Source organism: Oryzias latipes, chromosome 10 (genome assembly GCF_002234675.1).
Source record: "Oryzias latipes chromosome 10, ASM223467v1".
Taxonomy (NCBI): Eukaryota; Metazoa; Chordata; class Actinopteri; order Beloniformes; family Adrianichthyidae; genus Oryzias; species Oryzias latipes.
Window position 1 is genome coordinate 7,246,307 of NC_019868.2, and position 15,879 is coordinate 7,262,185.

At 39.1% G+C, this 15,879-nt stretch overlaps 1 protein-coding gene across 7 annotated transcripts in view; it reads left to right on the forward strand.

Annotated features, from left to right (window-relative positions):
- Nucleotides 1-15,879, forward strand: part of atp8a1 (ATPase phospholipid transporting 8A1) — a 116,863-nt gene that overhangs the window by 46,641 nt on the left and 54,343 nt on the right. For 5 of the 7 annotated variants that reach the window (XR_002873940.1, XM_023958983.1, XM_023958985.1 and 2 more), the window contains 9 exons: nt 551-639; nt 2,753-2,797; nt 5,215-5,287; nt 7,834-7,939; nt 9,913-9,995; nt 12,286-12,335; nt 12,540-12,609; nt 13,237-13,321; nt 14,674-14,813. Coding sequence is in view for 6 of the 7 variants with exons in the window: in XM_023958983.1 (XP_023814751.1) it covers nt 551-639; nt 2,753-2,797; nt 5,215-5,287; nt 7,834-7,939; nt 9,913-9,995; nt 12,286-12,335; nt 12,540-12,609; nt 13,237-13,321; nt 14,674-14,813 (741 nt within the window). In the remaining variant the exon portion in view is untranslated. The remainder of the gene's footprint in view (nt 1-550; nt 640-2,752; nt 2,798-5,214; nt 5,288-7,833; nt 7,940-9,912; nt 9,996-12,285; nt 12,336-12,539; nt 12,610-13,236; nt 13,322-14,673; nt 14,814-15,879) is intronic. The other 2 variants (XM_023958987.1, XM_023958986.1) reach the window with 1 other exon arrangement.

Sequence of the window (15,879 nt, forward strand, 5' to 3'; positions counted from 1 at the left end):
CGTCACATTGGTGCTACACGACGTCAGTAAGTAGTGATTTATCCAAGTCGATCTGAGTCGACGGCCCATTCTGGCCAATCAGGAGTGAGCTTGTTGGAAGTCCACACCCATACCACTTGAAAGCGGGATCGGGGGCAATATGCCAATCAAATGTTTTGAACGTTCAACGTGAGACCATCTACGTTTATTGAGGCATCTGATTGGCCAGTTTATAAGTTGAATAACTTGCAATAAAGACAAATTGTAAATTAGGATTTGCAAAATTATTCTTGCTAATTATTACTTGCTAAATTGTTCTTGCTCTGCCACTTTATTTAAAAAAAATAAAGTATCAGAGCAAGAATGGTTATTCTGACAAATAAATGGACTTAGTAATAGCTGTTTATTTCTCTAAAGATGTCTAAGGGATTTTGGCTTTTTGGAAGCAGCGGGCACTTCCTGTTTAGAATGCCGGGAGGAGGAGTCACTCAGTCCAGTTCTCATTTACACTCAATTATTTGAACACATTTCGAATCCCCTCCATCCTCGAACTGTTTTCCTGCCCCTACAGGTTAAGTACATTTTCTCTGACAAGACGGGAACACTGACCTGCAACGTGATGCAGTTTAAGAAATGCACCGTCGCTGGTGTGGCCTATGGGTATGTGCTGGTTTTCTCCTCTTTATTTCTTCCCTCCCCCAACATCGTCCTCTCCCTCAAGAGTGTGCCACACATCTGGCATTCCTCCCTCTGTCTCATTAGCAGCTGGATTGGTACTAAATAAGCTATTGAAAAATATAAACACGCAGTATCCAATTATCAACACTGTTATGTCAAAAATTCAAAGGGCTCGCAAGTGAACGTTTTCCTCGGCTTTAGACACGAAATCTCGCTAGGTTACTTTTTACATTGAAATAAATTGAGCCCCAGTGATTTCTCATCCGGTTTCAATTCTGTGCCGGGATAATTTGCCTCAGTGGATGCAAAACAAGTGGGAGAACAGACTCTCTTCAGAGACCTAAGTGCAGGCGTGACACTACATGATTAATCCTATTAGTATTCAATTAAAAGTGAGATGGAAGGAGTGCAGATTGGAGGAAAGAGTGCTTTATCTGGAGCTTTTTTTTTCCCTCTTGAAGCATCTGTAAGCTTTCTCAGGTAGCTGACAACATCATCCTGATCCTGATGTGATAATTCCTAAAATCTCTGCTGCTTTCATTTCATCTTTATGTATTATTTATCACATTTCATTTTGTCAAACCTTTCAGTCATCAGACTCAAAGAATGTGAAGAATTGAAGCTACATCCATTTTTCCTCAAACGATAATGTCTAAACATGTTTTTATTTTTCAGCAAAAGGCTCTCTCATTTCACTAAACCCTAAGATGAAATGCATCTTTGAGAAAAATCAAATCTTCAAGCATGAAGACTGTCCTGGCTGAGGAGTGTGACTTGTATTTCAGTGCCAGCACACACAGCAAGCCCCCTGACTCTCCACAAATGAAGCGCTGCTGTAATTAATAAAGACACCCCCCCCAGGGTTTTAGACACCAATTAATTTAGCTGGAGGGGAGTCCAAATCTGAAAAAGAGTTGCTGGAAGGTTAGAGTTGCTCTTAGGAACTTTGTGGTTGGGTTAGGTCTAGATAGTAAGCATATTTTTGTGGAGTCAGCTGGAGAAGGTGAGGAAGCAAAATAGGTCGAGTTACGTTTTACTGCTGATTATGATTGTTTAATGCTTTTAGGCAGTAATGACATTTATTCCATAAATGACTTTGTATTAATGCAAACAACCATATATTGTTCTTACTGAAGGTCCAAGATTTACAGGAAAAAATGCTTGGATCATAGATAACTTCTTCACAAACCCCTGCATGTCTTGTTTTCAGATCATGATACATTATTTGCCTGAAACACTTTTTTTTTAGATTCATTGTTGATAATTTAGTTGTGACTTCAGACAATAATAATTCACAAAATAATGTACCGCACTTTCAGTGTCTCAGTCAGACTTCGCTTAAACAGATTATATATGTGTAATTTAAAATCGCAACAAACTTTTTATCCATTTTCTGTTTATTTGTTTTTTTACACTAATTTAAAATTTGAAATCATTTTGGCTTGCATTTGGATTGTATTGGGGCAAAACTGGATCTGTATTTTTTCAGCACGATTTATTCTCACCTTAAACAACAGAATATAAAGTGGAGTTGCTCCTTATGCGCTCATCCTTGCTGTTAGAATTGGGGACTTTAGACAGAGTGTACTTTGTATGGGCATCCTACGGGTGTCTCAAAGGCACTTATGTATCACCATGTATCCCATGCTTGCAGCATTTGCGCACCGTCAATAAGGAGCCAGTACCACACCTTACCAACAACTAGTGTGGTTTCAGGGCACCATAAGACAGCGTCACCCATAGGTTATAATAACTTACCTCAGCCTTAAGAATACCTTACATCACATTTACTGCAAACGCCACTCGTGCAACCTTAAAGTGGTCGCACGAGCCTCAAGGGAATTGCAAGACACACCTGTGTTCCACTTAAGATGACCGCTCCTCTCTATGACCCAAAGACACGCAGCACCCATACAGGTCAACCCCCCATGAAGGTGCATTTAGGCTCTACTGGACAGCACTGGTGATCAGGCAATTTGCTTAAACTAGCTTGTATCTGATCCATCATCCTCATTGCCAATTCCATGTAAACCCACAGACTATTTATGTGAAACACTCACAATGATGCTGTCTGCTTTCACCTTCGCTCTGACAGCCACGCCCCTGAGGGTGAGGAGGGTAGTTTTGCAGAGGATGATTGGTAAGATGATTGGTTTGAAGCCATGCTCACTTCCCCTGCTTTTGTGATGTAGTAGTGCTGCTTGACCTTGTTGAGATCTAAACCCAATACCTCGGTGTGTGTTCTTTGTTTGTGCAGCTCTCAGGATGTGTTGTGTGTGACTGAAATCAATGTGTGCGCCTTTTGATGTGACAGACTAGTCTGTAGCAAATGATCAAGCGTTATCCACAGCCGTGTCCGCAGGTCTGTTGAGTGCATCTTTGAGCATTTACCGTGTGCTTCTCCGGAGAAAACCATTTTGCAGATAAAGCTTACAGCCTCACACAGAACTCACTCACTCATGCAGTGCCACTTCTGAGATCCATCTGCTTCAGTGTTCAGAGAGATCTGCAGCATGGGAGTGTCTTATCTATTTTGCATGAGGGTTTTTGGCTTGTTTTGAAAGTGTGTTGTACTGAAGTCTTCAGTTTGTGCTTTTAAGCATCTTTCCATCGTTCTTTTTAAGGATTTATTTTCTTCTTTTTAGCTTGTAGCAAACACGTGTCCTCGAACATGAAAATAATGCTGCTGCTTATGCATCCATATTGATGCCTAGAGAAAACTAATGTTTAGTTATACCTAAGTATGCAGAGAGAGTGCAATAATTGTGGTATCTACTGTTCTTCTAAGCCCTCACTATGACCTATCAGTCATTTTTGCAAGCTTATCTAACTCAGGAGAAAGTGAAACAACTAAAATTGACTGTAAAACCAGATCCTGAATTTAACTGATCATGTAACCGTGCAAGTATGTTAATAGTTTTCATCTCAAATTTGATACAATTACATTTCAAGAGCTTAGTTGAGTTTCATCACTGAAACAGCAGTTACGGTATAGACCAGGCTGCCGATGGAGACCACCGGCACTGAGATCAGTTCAACGTTCGTTTCATCCTCCTGAAAGAGGACAACGTATTGGGTCATTGGTTCAATCTGGATCTGATCCCTGGTTATTGACTGTAAACAGCTAGAAGCCCTCGTTCCCATAGCGACTGTAGCCCTGTATGCCTGTAGATAATCAATAGCTTGTAGGCCTTCTCATCCAGTCTGTGCTTAACTGCTTTCATCAGGAAAAAGGAGTGCTTCTGTTGCTACAATGGTAGAACTGTGCATCTTTGGGTGGAAAACCTTATGACATAACATAGCCTTAAGTATATATTTACAGTTGATAAACACATATTGTTGCTCCATTGACCTTAGACATGATTTCAACCTTAGAGGTCGAGGATTCATAGACAAATGTTTTTAGCAGCTTTATATAAAGAGGATTTTCCATACCTCCAATGTGATGGAAGCCTAAGTTGGCTCTTTTATCAAACAGCAAAGCTGTCGTCCACAACTTCTAAAGCAGTGGTTCCCACGCTTTTCAGTCCACAGACCAGTTTAATGTCCCATAAAACTTTCACAGTTTTTCTTTTCTTTTTTAGATTTGATCTTTCTTAACTCTTCTTCTGTTTACTGTTTCCAAAATAAAACTTCCGTCAGAATCAGATTATGAAGAAAACAGAAAAAATGTAGCTTGCGTTGTTATGTTCTTCCACTGAAGGATAAGCTGAAGGAGCGAGAATGGCTACAAAACATAAACAGGTTCAGGTTACAAAGTCCTCTGAAATCACTCTTTTTTTTTTTTTCTTTTTCCAATTTTCATGATTATGTTGTTGATTAAAACATCAGGATTTTAAAGTGTTCACTACTTTAGCATAATCTAATTTAGTTAATGTCAATATTGTTTTAGCACAGAAGGTCCGTTCATGTTGATTAATGTTTAATATTTGGCTGTAGTGATATTATAAATCAAACTAGAGACATTTTTATAAACCTATTATTGACTTGGTTGGTGAATGAATCTTTAATGCCTTTTCACATTGGCTTTCACATCCTCTAAAACTAAATTATTTACATTTCTTCTTACATTTTCCTCTGCTTTTTTGTTCACAAAATCACCAAATGAGTAGAATTTTGTCTTTCAAGACACAAAAATTTACCTTTTGTCTTTCTAAGAATTTAATTTTTCTATTTTGAGCTAAGTTCTTATGTTATAGTAATTAATTTTGTTTCATGTTAGAGTTAAAGTAAAACTCCTAGATGCAAAAGCTTCCTTTAAGATTCCAAAAAGTGTATCATCAGAGTTTTATCAGGAACCATTGAGTATTTCTTGTAAAAATGAATGGAAATGGAAGATTTTTTGCCATCTTTAAGGAGGCTTTATGCTACACGAGTACCTGTATCTCCCTGTTCCTAAGAAACACTTTTTCTGTTTTAACTGGTCGTCAATTGATTCTCTGTTGTCAGAATCTTTTTAAAATACTGTTCATTAATTTATTTCCCATGTTGTCCCTTTCAGCTGTTTGTGTTCTGTGGTCTATTTTATTATTTTACATAAGCTTCTCTTCCTTCCAGCCATAGCTCGCAGTCGTCAGAAGAGGCTGGATTTAATGACCCAAGCTTACTGGAAAACCTCCAAAGTAATCATGTAAGTAACCTTAGGGATCCCACCACTCTGAGAGAAACCAGGAAGAAATGTAAAGCTTTTGGTGTTGAGTCTATATGTTTTTCCTTCTTCTTTTGAAGTTTGGTGAATGATCCTCAACTATGTCTTGTCTCATGGCCTTTTGTTTTGTTGCAGACATGTTTGCTCAGCGGTGTATTTAGAAATTAGAATAAAGTCAGTTTGATGTGTGGATTATTGTTTTCTCACATCAGCCCTGCCATCAGGATCAGGACTAACCTCATCATGCACTGCTTTGCTCCAGAAAGTAAAAGACCTAAAATGTCTTAAAATTCAAGCACCTGTCACCTCTCATAGAGCTTCAGAGGAACACCTAGCAACATCTGCTCTCGCGAGTTGGTTGAGGAATGATTGATTGGCTTGAGAGTCTGAGTTTGTATGACTCAACCCAAGAGCAGAGTGGAGGAGGCACAATGTCACTTCTAATTAAACACAGCGTTACCGCCTGGGGACAGTAATAATCTCAAGGTGGTGTTTGCTTTGTTCTGATGGCTCCACATACTCAAGTTGCTTTATATTAATACCTTCTGCTAATTGGCAACCACAGCCTTTGCGGTTTTGAAAGCCAGGGTTGTAATCCTCTGGTCTGTGGTTGTAAAGCTTCATGAAACTCATTTCAGTTAACGTTTTCATATTTCTTTATGACCTCTTCCAATAGCAAAGAGTTATTTTTTTTTCTACAAAATGCTCACATTTTCTTTTAATAATATCCAGTTGTAACATTCCTGATCACTTCAAACACCTCAAGTCCATTTTAAACTCAGCTGCAGAATAAAGTGGGAAGTCTTGGTAAACAGCAGTTTAGAACCTGATGTTCTTGCAGTGGAACCACTTCATACCCATCAGGAGGCTTCTTATTCAAATGTTGCTAATCCCCACCACTGCCTGTCTGCTTATGGAAGTGATGCTAATTCTGTGTTCAGGCAGTGACAGAACAGAAGTGAAGATTTACCCAGCCTGACATTCATAAATGCCCCCTCTGGTTCTTTCCCCATGATAACGGGGTGGGCTGTTTACTCACTGGCATGTCAGGCTCCGCCTCCTTTACTTGTGGCCCTTCAGATTTTTCCACACTGACCACGTCTGAAGTGATGACGGCTTTGCCACTGCTGACATGACATGGGGTCACCCCTCACTCAGGGGGGATGATGCTAGCATCATGTGCGTCATGGTATTAGCTGTTAATTGTGGCATCGGAGCAAAGCTGTGTTCACGCTTCTTTTTCTTTTGAACTTAGAGCTAAATGCAGAATACTCTATTACTAATAAACATTGATTCCAATTGTGAGAGCTACTGTGGATTTCCTGCATTATAGCAGTTCCTAAAATTCCTCTGGGCTCGTAAATGTGTCCTCCAGGCTAATGTAGGTGCTGTTCTTGTGTTATTCCCTCCCTTTGAAACATGGATGGATGGATGTTCCCACTTTGGATGTGTCTGTTTTTGTGTGTTAAATCAAAGCTGCACATTTTGTACTTTTAAAACAGTGGGGGGAAAATATAAAAAGTTCATTATTTAAAATAAAGTTAGGGCTAGGTAAATAGTGTTAGAAGTATAACAGTAAAGAAACTTGTCCGAGCTTTCTCAGGATTTCCGCTCAGAGTAGACCTACCAGGGCGATGCTGTCAGATAATCCGGCTTTTCAATCTTTAGTTGACATTGACATGTATACTGCCTTCTCATGCAGAATGTGTCGGTGTTGCAGAACCCTCATGAAGTAAAAAAACAACTGATTGACATTTACTGTATGGTGTGTTTACATAAAGCAAATCTGCTGACGAGGAGATGTATTTACATAATGAATATTCTTCTAAAGCAATGTGCTGTTAAGAATATCAAATACTTGTTATTTTTTGTTGCTAGGTTAAAGTCCCACTCTAATCATCTTTTGATCTATTGTAAAAGCATTCTCAGTGGTCTTTTCATAATGATTATGCTGTTTTTAGACACAATTAAAAAACAAAACTGTGTTGATTTCTAGGACATAATTTCTGCAGAGCGACAGGAGTTCGTTAAAACTTTGACTCTAGCTTTCCAGTCGTACAGTTTTGATTCAGATTCCAGTTCAGATGAGGAAAACAAAGACGTACATGGATCTATTTGTCTGCAAGCGGATCAAACAGAATGGAGCAAAGCAGGGAGCTCAGGCCCGCTCAGCGTATTTTCGACGTCACAACTACATTCTGTTTCAAACTGCCTTTTTTTCATCCGCTCCTGTTTCACAACAGTTTGAATAAAGAAAAAATCAGAAATTCAATTTTAACCTTAGTTTTCCAATATGTGTCCACTATAGTCAAAAAAATGTCACAAGAACATGTTAAAAATCCTGCCAAAAGTTCTATTTTAATTGTAGAAAATCTGTTCATGTATTTGGTCTGTTCTGGTAAATGTGGCTGCTGACATCTGCTGAGGAAGGTCACCCTCTGCCCTTTGTCTCTCCCTTCATTATAGACGTTTTTGTTCTTTTTCTTAAAGACAGCTAAAAGTGAAAGTGTCCTTTCTTCCCTGTGTAGCCTACAGCTGCTGTTATCCTGGACTTCATGAGCATGATGGCCATCTGCCACACCGCAGTACCTGAGCGCATCGATGGAAAAATCCTTTACCAAGCAGCATCTCCAGGTACCTCCACCCACCCAAATCTAGCTGCTGCACCAAAGGAGGCTGTTGACTCTCTGTTTCTGCTCAGGCTTTAGTTTCTTTTCTCTGCAGTTAAGTTTTTCCTTTTTTATGTGTCAAGCCTGCAAATAAATCTTACTTAGATGCATTGATATTGTTTAAGTTGCACTGTGTAACTTGTGGTCTTTGAAGTGTATTATAAAAACACAAAACATACACTAGGTTGAAGCGTGCTGCACAGCATCCACCATTTCCACAACTAGTTCTTTGTTTAATTTATAAATGAGCAGCAAGTCAGGGCCCCTAGCTGACGCTAATTGTAGGATGCAGTGCTACAGTATGAGCTCAGTGCTCTTAACACACACTCTCACTCTCACACACATGCACTTGAGCTGTGGTTAAAAATAGAAAAGAATTAGCCCTGGTGGTACTTTCTGCTCCTTAAGTGAGACAAGGATTACAGAAACTGCTACTCCCTTTTTTCAATAGATTGTGCTCCTATATGTATCTTCATTTGAATATTACATGTTATATATTTTCTTTCTTTCTAACCAATTGACATTGGTGTAAATTGGTTCAAAACCAATTTATTATTCTGATTTATTATTCTTAGTGAAATAAAACCTTCCAATAGACATGTTTTCTATTCCATTTCCATTAAAAGACTTTAGACGGCCTATATCATGCTATTACTAAGCCTTTCACAGTAAAGTATATTCATATATATGATCATATATTACCTTTAGCATGCTAAGGAACACATTTTTTATTCAAATATGAGTTATTTTTGCAGCTAATGTTCCTACCCGGGAGTAAGACGACTCGATCTCAGAGGCACCGGCTTTTGCTCGTTGTGAGTGCCGCCCATTTCATGGCGTCAGGCTAGAGCCGGCCTCGGCAGCCGGTCTGGGTTTTGCCCCACGAAAACAAACAACATCCGAACTTTAGCAAAGATGGATGTGCGTATGAAAGGGAAGCGATTTAGCCAATCACTGCTAGCTCTGCAGAGAAAGAGTGTGTTTTTGTTAACCTTGAGGTGGTGCTGGCAGTGCAGACTCTTCCTGGAAGGGGCGGTTCTCACTGATCTATGTCACAATGTGAGGACCGCTCGTTTTTGTGGATTGGGAGGGGCTGGTGCTCAGAGAGCAGATTTTTGCATGAACAGATCAAAATATCGCTTTGGGGTTGTTTTTTTGTGAGGAATTAACATTTATAATAAACTTAAAAGCTCAAAACCTTGTTTTTGTATGATATAGACCCTTTAATGCACCGTAAATGAAATGTACATAGCTTTCACAGCCAAACATTTCATGCTCATTTAGTCATAAGCACGAGAGCCAAGAAAATCAAAAGAGCAGATCTTCTTTTGATTGCTGTATGTCACTTTAATTCCATCAACTTAGCTGGAATCTCGATGTGGCTTTTGCACTTCAGTACAACTGATAAGACAGCCTATAGTCCAGTGGCAGAGCTAGAACATTCTACATCGTGGGGTGGTAGGGGGGTGGACGACTTTGAAGGGGTGGCAAATGAGAACAGCAGAGTTTTCCAAATCCTTTTTCAAATGAAAAGGGTCAAAAATACATATTTAAAACCATCATTATTGCTTATGAATATTAAAACAGCCTTTTTATTATTTTATTTTTTTAGCTGCGAGGCTGTTACTAATGTAATGCAGTAGCAATCATGGAATCAGTCATAAAGAGCTGACCTATAACGGTGACTTTTTTTTTTCAAAATCACCACTTTAGCAAACATTACAAAAATGAAAAATTACTATTTTTTCAAGCTTCTAAAAGGGTCATTATGTTCACAGTCACAAAACTATCATTTAAAAAAAAGTTGTTATTCTGGCAGTATAAAAAGGAATTCAACGGTGCTACGTCTCCTCAGTGCTGTGAACACAATGATTCAACTTTTGTCAAATGTTTAATTTTCGTGTGTTTGAAGTGTGTTTGTGTGTTTTTTCTTTTAAGATGAAGGAGCTCTGGTGAGAGCGGCACAAAACCTGGGTTTTGTGTTTTCTGGAAGAACACCAGACAGCGTCATCGTGGAGATGGTAAGATGAGTCTCCCTGAATGCCCCAAAATCTGCAGTTCTTCATCACCTTCACCTGAACTCCACCAGGATGGATATGGTTGTCATTCTGTCCCTGCATCTGCTAAAATCTACAGTTACTTCTTTTGTTAAATGGAAATTTATGACATCAGTTATTGTTCCAGAAAAAAGCCTACCTCCTGTTTCTACTGATGAAAAAAAAAATTGCCGTCATTTGAGTATTTTTCTTTTAGAAGACTGATGGTATGAGGTGTGAACAGGTCAATAGTAACAGTACTGAACTTTACAGGGCTTTTGTCCACCATTCCAGACACATAGCTCTTCAGTCTCAGTAACTGTAATCAGTCTATTAGTCAATAATCCAGGTAGTAATGGAGAGATCCATCTGTGTTTTCTGGAGTTTAACCGACACCACGGTAAGCTGGATGAAGGGAAACAATCTACTTTGTGTTCTTTGTCCAGATCATCTGGACAAAAGCATTTTTTGTTGGTTCAAATCACGGCTGTGTCCTTTCTGTGTGGAGTTTGCATGTTCTCCCTGTGCATGTGTTGGTTTTCTCAGGGCTCTGCGGTTTCCTCCCACAGTCCAAAAACATGCTTCATATGTTAATTGGTTACCCTAAAGTGTCCCTACATGTGAATGTGGGAGTGACTGTGTGGCCTCGAAGAAGGTAGAAAAGCGGTTTATAAGTATATGCCATTTACCATTTACCACCCAACAGTAGCTGCGACCGGCTCCGACAAAGTGGTGATGCAGAAAGGGATGTAGCAGGTTAAGATAAAGGAAGACTGGATGTTTTCAGACACTATGAACAAGAGGTGCAACCATTGAACTCGGATTTGGTACTGGTGTATGGTTGACGTCCTTTTTAATTTACTGAAGTGCCAACTGTTTGAAAAATTGATAACGGAGGAAAAATGATTAAATTCCGGGTTGTACCCGGTGGGAATTCTATGACGCATAGATCTATGCACATCTATGCACATCCATCTTTGCAAAAGTTCGGATGTTGTCTGTTTTCGTGGGCAAGAGCGCAGACACACTGCTAAGGCAAGCTCTAAGTTGACGTCATGAAATGGGCGACACCCACTCGGAGCGAAAGCCGGTGCCTCAAAGATTGAGTTGTCTTACTACCGGGATTGAAATAACTCGTATTAAATAACTAATATTTAATAAAAAAAAAGTTATTTTGTGTGCCTAAGATGATATATGTAAGGGTTAATGGCCAACGAAGTATGCATTATCACTTTTTAACGCACGCTGTGGAAGCCTGAACCAGTGCGTTAAAAAGTGATAATGCACACTTGGAAGGCCATTAACCTGCTTATACTATGGTCACTTACATAAGAGATAAATAGTAACCAGTTTTTAGTCCTTAATTCTTGTTTTTTCCCCAATATGGATCACTTTCTCACAAAAACCGGCGCGCACCACCGCTGCAGTCAAGATTCGGCGATATAAAGCGATATACATATATATGCTGATCTTTCCAATGGGTTGAATAAAGCATTAGTTCAGAGAGAAAGTTCTCCTCTTACCACTTGTTTTTGTCCAGATGATGAAGCTAAAGGTTGTTTTAAAGAAGCCGGCGCAGTGATACGAAACATTTAAGCTAGGTGACCGGAACTTCTTTTTTCACCCTGCGGTTATCCTGTGGATTATCACTTTTTTATGTACACCCAGCAGCCAATCAGAATCGAGTATTCACCCGGACCATGGTATAATATCATGTACATGGATATAATTTACTATAAAAGGCTTAACAATAGCATGGTATAGGCCCGTTAAATGAAACGAGGAACATCACAGACAGTTGACTTTACTTAATGGAGGTGTGTTGTTTAAAGCGAAACACAACAGCTCCATTTGAGAAGGAAAGGTGGACATTTTCCTACCAGCTGCCCCAACTGCTTCAGACGTTCTGACTTAACCACCTGAAATGATGATAAATAAATGAGAAAAAGGGATCTTGGATCCAAACACCTGCTTCTAAAATGATTATCCTCTTTATCAATCTGTATTAGACCTTGTAAGGCTTTAAGCATATCCTCCATCACTCTTTCCTGTGTTCACAATTAAGGAAGTTAATTGAATTTCAACTTGTTATCCTCCTTCCATCAGCTCAGTGGAGGCAGATTGACCGAGGAACACATTTAAGTTGCAATAAAGGCTGTTGAGAGGAGAATTGCAGATTGACTTTTACTCCTAAGAAAGGTTTTCTTAGAAATCTGATGTGAAAAGGTCTCATTTTTAAATTATTTTTTTAAACATTTTTTTCTTCTTTTCTAAGCTCGGATCAGAAGAAAAGTACGAACTGCTTCATGTACTGGAGTTTACAAGGTACTTCTTTCACAATCCCTGCTGTCAGTTTAAAAAAAAAACAGTGGAATAAACGTTTTATTTTGTGTTTGTCAGTTAATCTGTTGTTTGACTTAAGTGTGGCCCTCTTAAATTTATGTTTTAAACATTTGGACAGTGTAAAATGTTTTCATAGTTAATATAATTTTCCTTATTTGCTCTTGACTGTTTTTTTTTGTCTCTCAGTTCAAGGAAAAGGATGTCGGTCATCATCCGCACACCATCTGGGAAGATCCGCCTCTACTGCAAAGGAGCTGTAAGTGTCTGTCTATCTCCATGGCAACGTGTGTCACCCGTCGCCATCACCGCCACACCCACGGTGCTCTGCTCCCTTCACTGCCTCGTTTGAGGAAGCCGTTTCCATAAGCCCCAAGATAAAGACCACTGGATCTCACACATAAGAAACCGTGCACAGATTTTCTTCACACAGTCACAATAATCCTCCCGAGTCACCACACTCTTTAATCTCCAGAAGCAAAAGATATGGAATAGTAGCAGGGAAAGTCAGTGTGACACCTTATGAAGAGCAGAACTGGGATGATTTCATTACATGTTCTTGGTTGTTCTGCTTTGATGTAGAAGAACCATACTGATTGAAAAGCTTTGAATGTTCTCCAGAAAGCTTGTTAATGTTCTCATGGAGCTCCTAATAAACCTTTTTGTGTTTTCCCTCTGCAAATTGGTTTAAATGCGATTTATTGCCAGTCTGTATTTATGTGCTTAATGCAGAGCAAGTCGGAAAAACATCTCTATGCAAATAGAATCAATTTATACATTTTTTAAAGGCTTAATCAATCTTTGGATGTTAATTTCTTAAGTAGCAGAAGGTATTCCGTGCTTCTTTTCTGGTTTTGGCTAACCTTTGTGTTTTTCTTCCCTCCAGGACTCTGTGATCTATGACCGTCTGGCCGACAGCTCAAGGTACAAAGAGATCACATTAAAGCACCTGGAGCAGTTTGCCACTGAAGGTGAGTGGACTAACATTGCCCCCTTTCTTCAAATGGCTTTATTGCAGGCTAGAAATTTGCTGCACAGGCCTTTTTTCTTTAGCTATGACAGCAGCACAAGCTATCCTTTCCCCTCTATGTTTTCTTCAAAATTCATCGTTTAGTGATCACCTCCATCATCTGTGGCAACTGAACAGCCACAGAGGGAAATGTGGGGCAGAGTCTTTGTGGAAAAATGCTGCAGAGATGGGGTTTTTGGGCTTATACTGCCACCTTGTGAAACTCCAGAAAAACGCAGTCATGAAAGATATTGGATGTATGCTAAATATAACATTTAGGACATATTGTGAAGACCTGTAGTGACAAGCACTAAGGAAGAGCTGAAAATGGCAGAAGAGGGAAAGTGGCTGACAGTGGTTGAGTCAGGTTTTTGGTAACTTTGGATCAGAACTTTAAAAAAATAGATGTCAAGACATTGAAGAAGAAAAATGATAAAAGGCAGATTAATTTGACACAACATGCCTAACAATTCAATGTATGAGGCTGTGGATTCATATTGTTTAGAGCAGCGGTTCTCAACCGTTATGAAGCAAATGATCAGTTTAATGTCGGACAATATTTTCACAGAAGAGGCTAAAGTGTGTGTCTGTTTTTTTTAATCTTCCTCTTTCCCTTAACCTTTGAGAGTCAAGTTTATATTCAATCTCTGTAAAATAACTACATCTGCTTTAAACTTAATTTATAAACTGGATTTCTTATAGGAAGGTACTTTCTAAATGTAATCAGAAATGTGAATATTCCATTTGAGCAACTTTATTAGCCACATTAGACAATAGATGTAACATTAGACAGTAGATTGCTGTCAATATTCTGCATTATTATTATGGTGTGTGGGAACAACTGTCACAATAAATCCATATGTGGAGTAAAGACCCCATTTTTTCTCAAGTTGAAGGCTCTTCTTCTGTTTCCTCAATGGATCCTTTCTGCAAAAAGAAACTTTCCAAAACTAGCTCAGCGATTTCAAGTTGGCGGTTGGAGCAGCCGCTTTAAGAAAGTAGCGGGTGAATTTTCAACAAGCAACCTGATGTGCATCAAGAATGAGTTGGACGTGGTGAAGAAAATTTAGTAGATTTCCAAAATAAAACTTCTTTTAGAATCAGATTAGAAATTAACCAAGTAAAAAAAAAACATAGGTCATGTCTGTGTGTTTTGTTTTCTTTCTGCGGCCCAGTCAGTCAGTGAAATCTGATTCCAAATGAATTTTAGCCGAAACAGTTTAAAATAGACCTGTTTGACTGACATCCTGACAGCACAGATGGATCAATGGTGTTGTCGTTTCTGCTGATAACAGTCAGGATTTGTGATTTCAGGGCTGCGTACGCTGTGCTTCGCCGTGGCAGACATCAGCGAGTCGTCCTATCAGCACTGGCAGGAGCTCCACCTCAGAGCCTGCACTTCCCTGCAGAACAGAGCCCTCAAACTGGAGGAGAGCTATGAGCTGATCGAAAAGGTTTGTTAGAAAATGAAATCCAATACCCTTAATGCCCCCCACCTGAATATATCAGCCTCTCTCTCTGTTTGTCAGTCATTTACTGGGCTGTAACATTATGGCATTAACGTGAAAGGCAGCTTTTTCTTTGGATTATTTCAATTCAAATCAGATTTTTGCAGTTTTTACAGCATTTTTTTTGGTTTCATTTTGTAATTTGAAAATGTAATACTCAGTATGACGTTTTAAAAATGCTGGTCAGTGAGCAAAAAGTATAGTGTTGTCTTGTTTATCACAGAAGTTCTGTTCTAAAGATAACCTGCTGTAGATAAAATCTTTATTTTGTAAAAAAACTGAAGTCTTTAAGGCTGTAAAACCCCTCACTACACACTTCATGCACTTTTCTCAGACAGACGCAACCATTTTACCCACTCTAAACTCTCAAAGTTTAAATCTTTGCTGAAAAATAAGCCCAGTATTATAGATTTAAAACAAGGATGTGCTTGTGATCAAAGATTTATGTTTATAGGTTTGGTAAACTGAATGCATTCTATACAGGAGACAAGTCACTGAGGAAATTAATTGACACTGGTCAACAGCCAATCAGGAGGCAGGGCAAAATGCTCTGTGAAAAACTGCATAGAAAACAGTAAGACCATGAAAGGTGAACTGCGATATAGCGAAGGACTGGCATATTTGTGATTTCACAAAAAAAATGTTTTCTTAAACACGGACTTTACTTGATTTATGGTTATCTTAAAAAAAGAATATTTTTTCCTCACAATTTTAAAATGAAATGTTTATAGTGAATGCTTGTTGGCCTGGTTGTTAACGGATTGGTCTGTAATGCAGCCCTTTTTTTTTTTTTTTTCCAGCTTTGAGTACAAGCTTGGCACAAACGGAAGGGTAACTAATAGCAGAAAAGTATAATTACCCCTGGAAACTTTCATAAGTTCAAAACAGTGCATGTTTTTGTGGGAGACTCCTGAGCTCCTCCCTGTTACCGAGGCGGTTTTCTGTGATGTTGGACTGCGTGGAAGTGGAACTCAAACACAGGAAACCAGAGTTGCTGCTTCTGGCCGCCCAA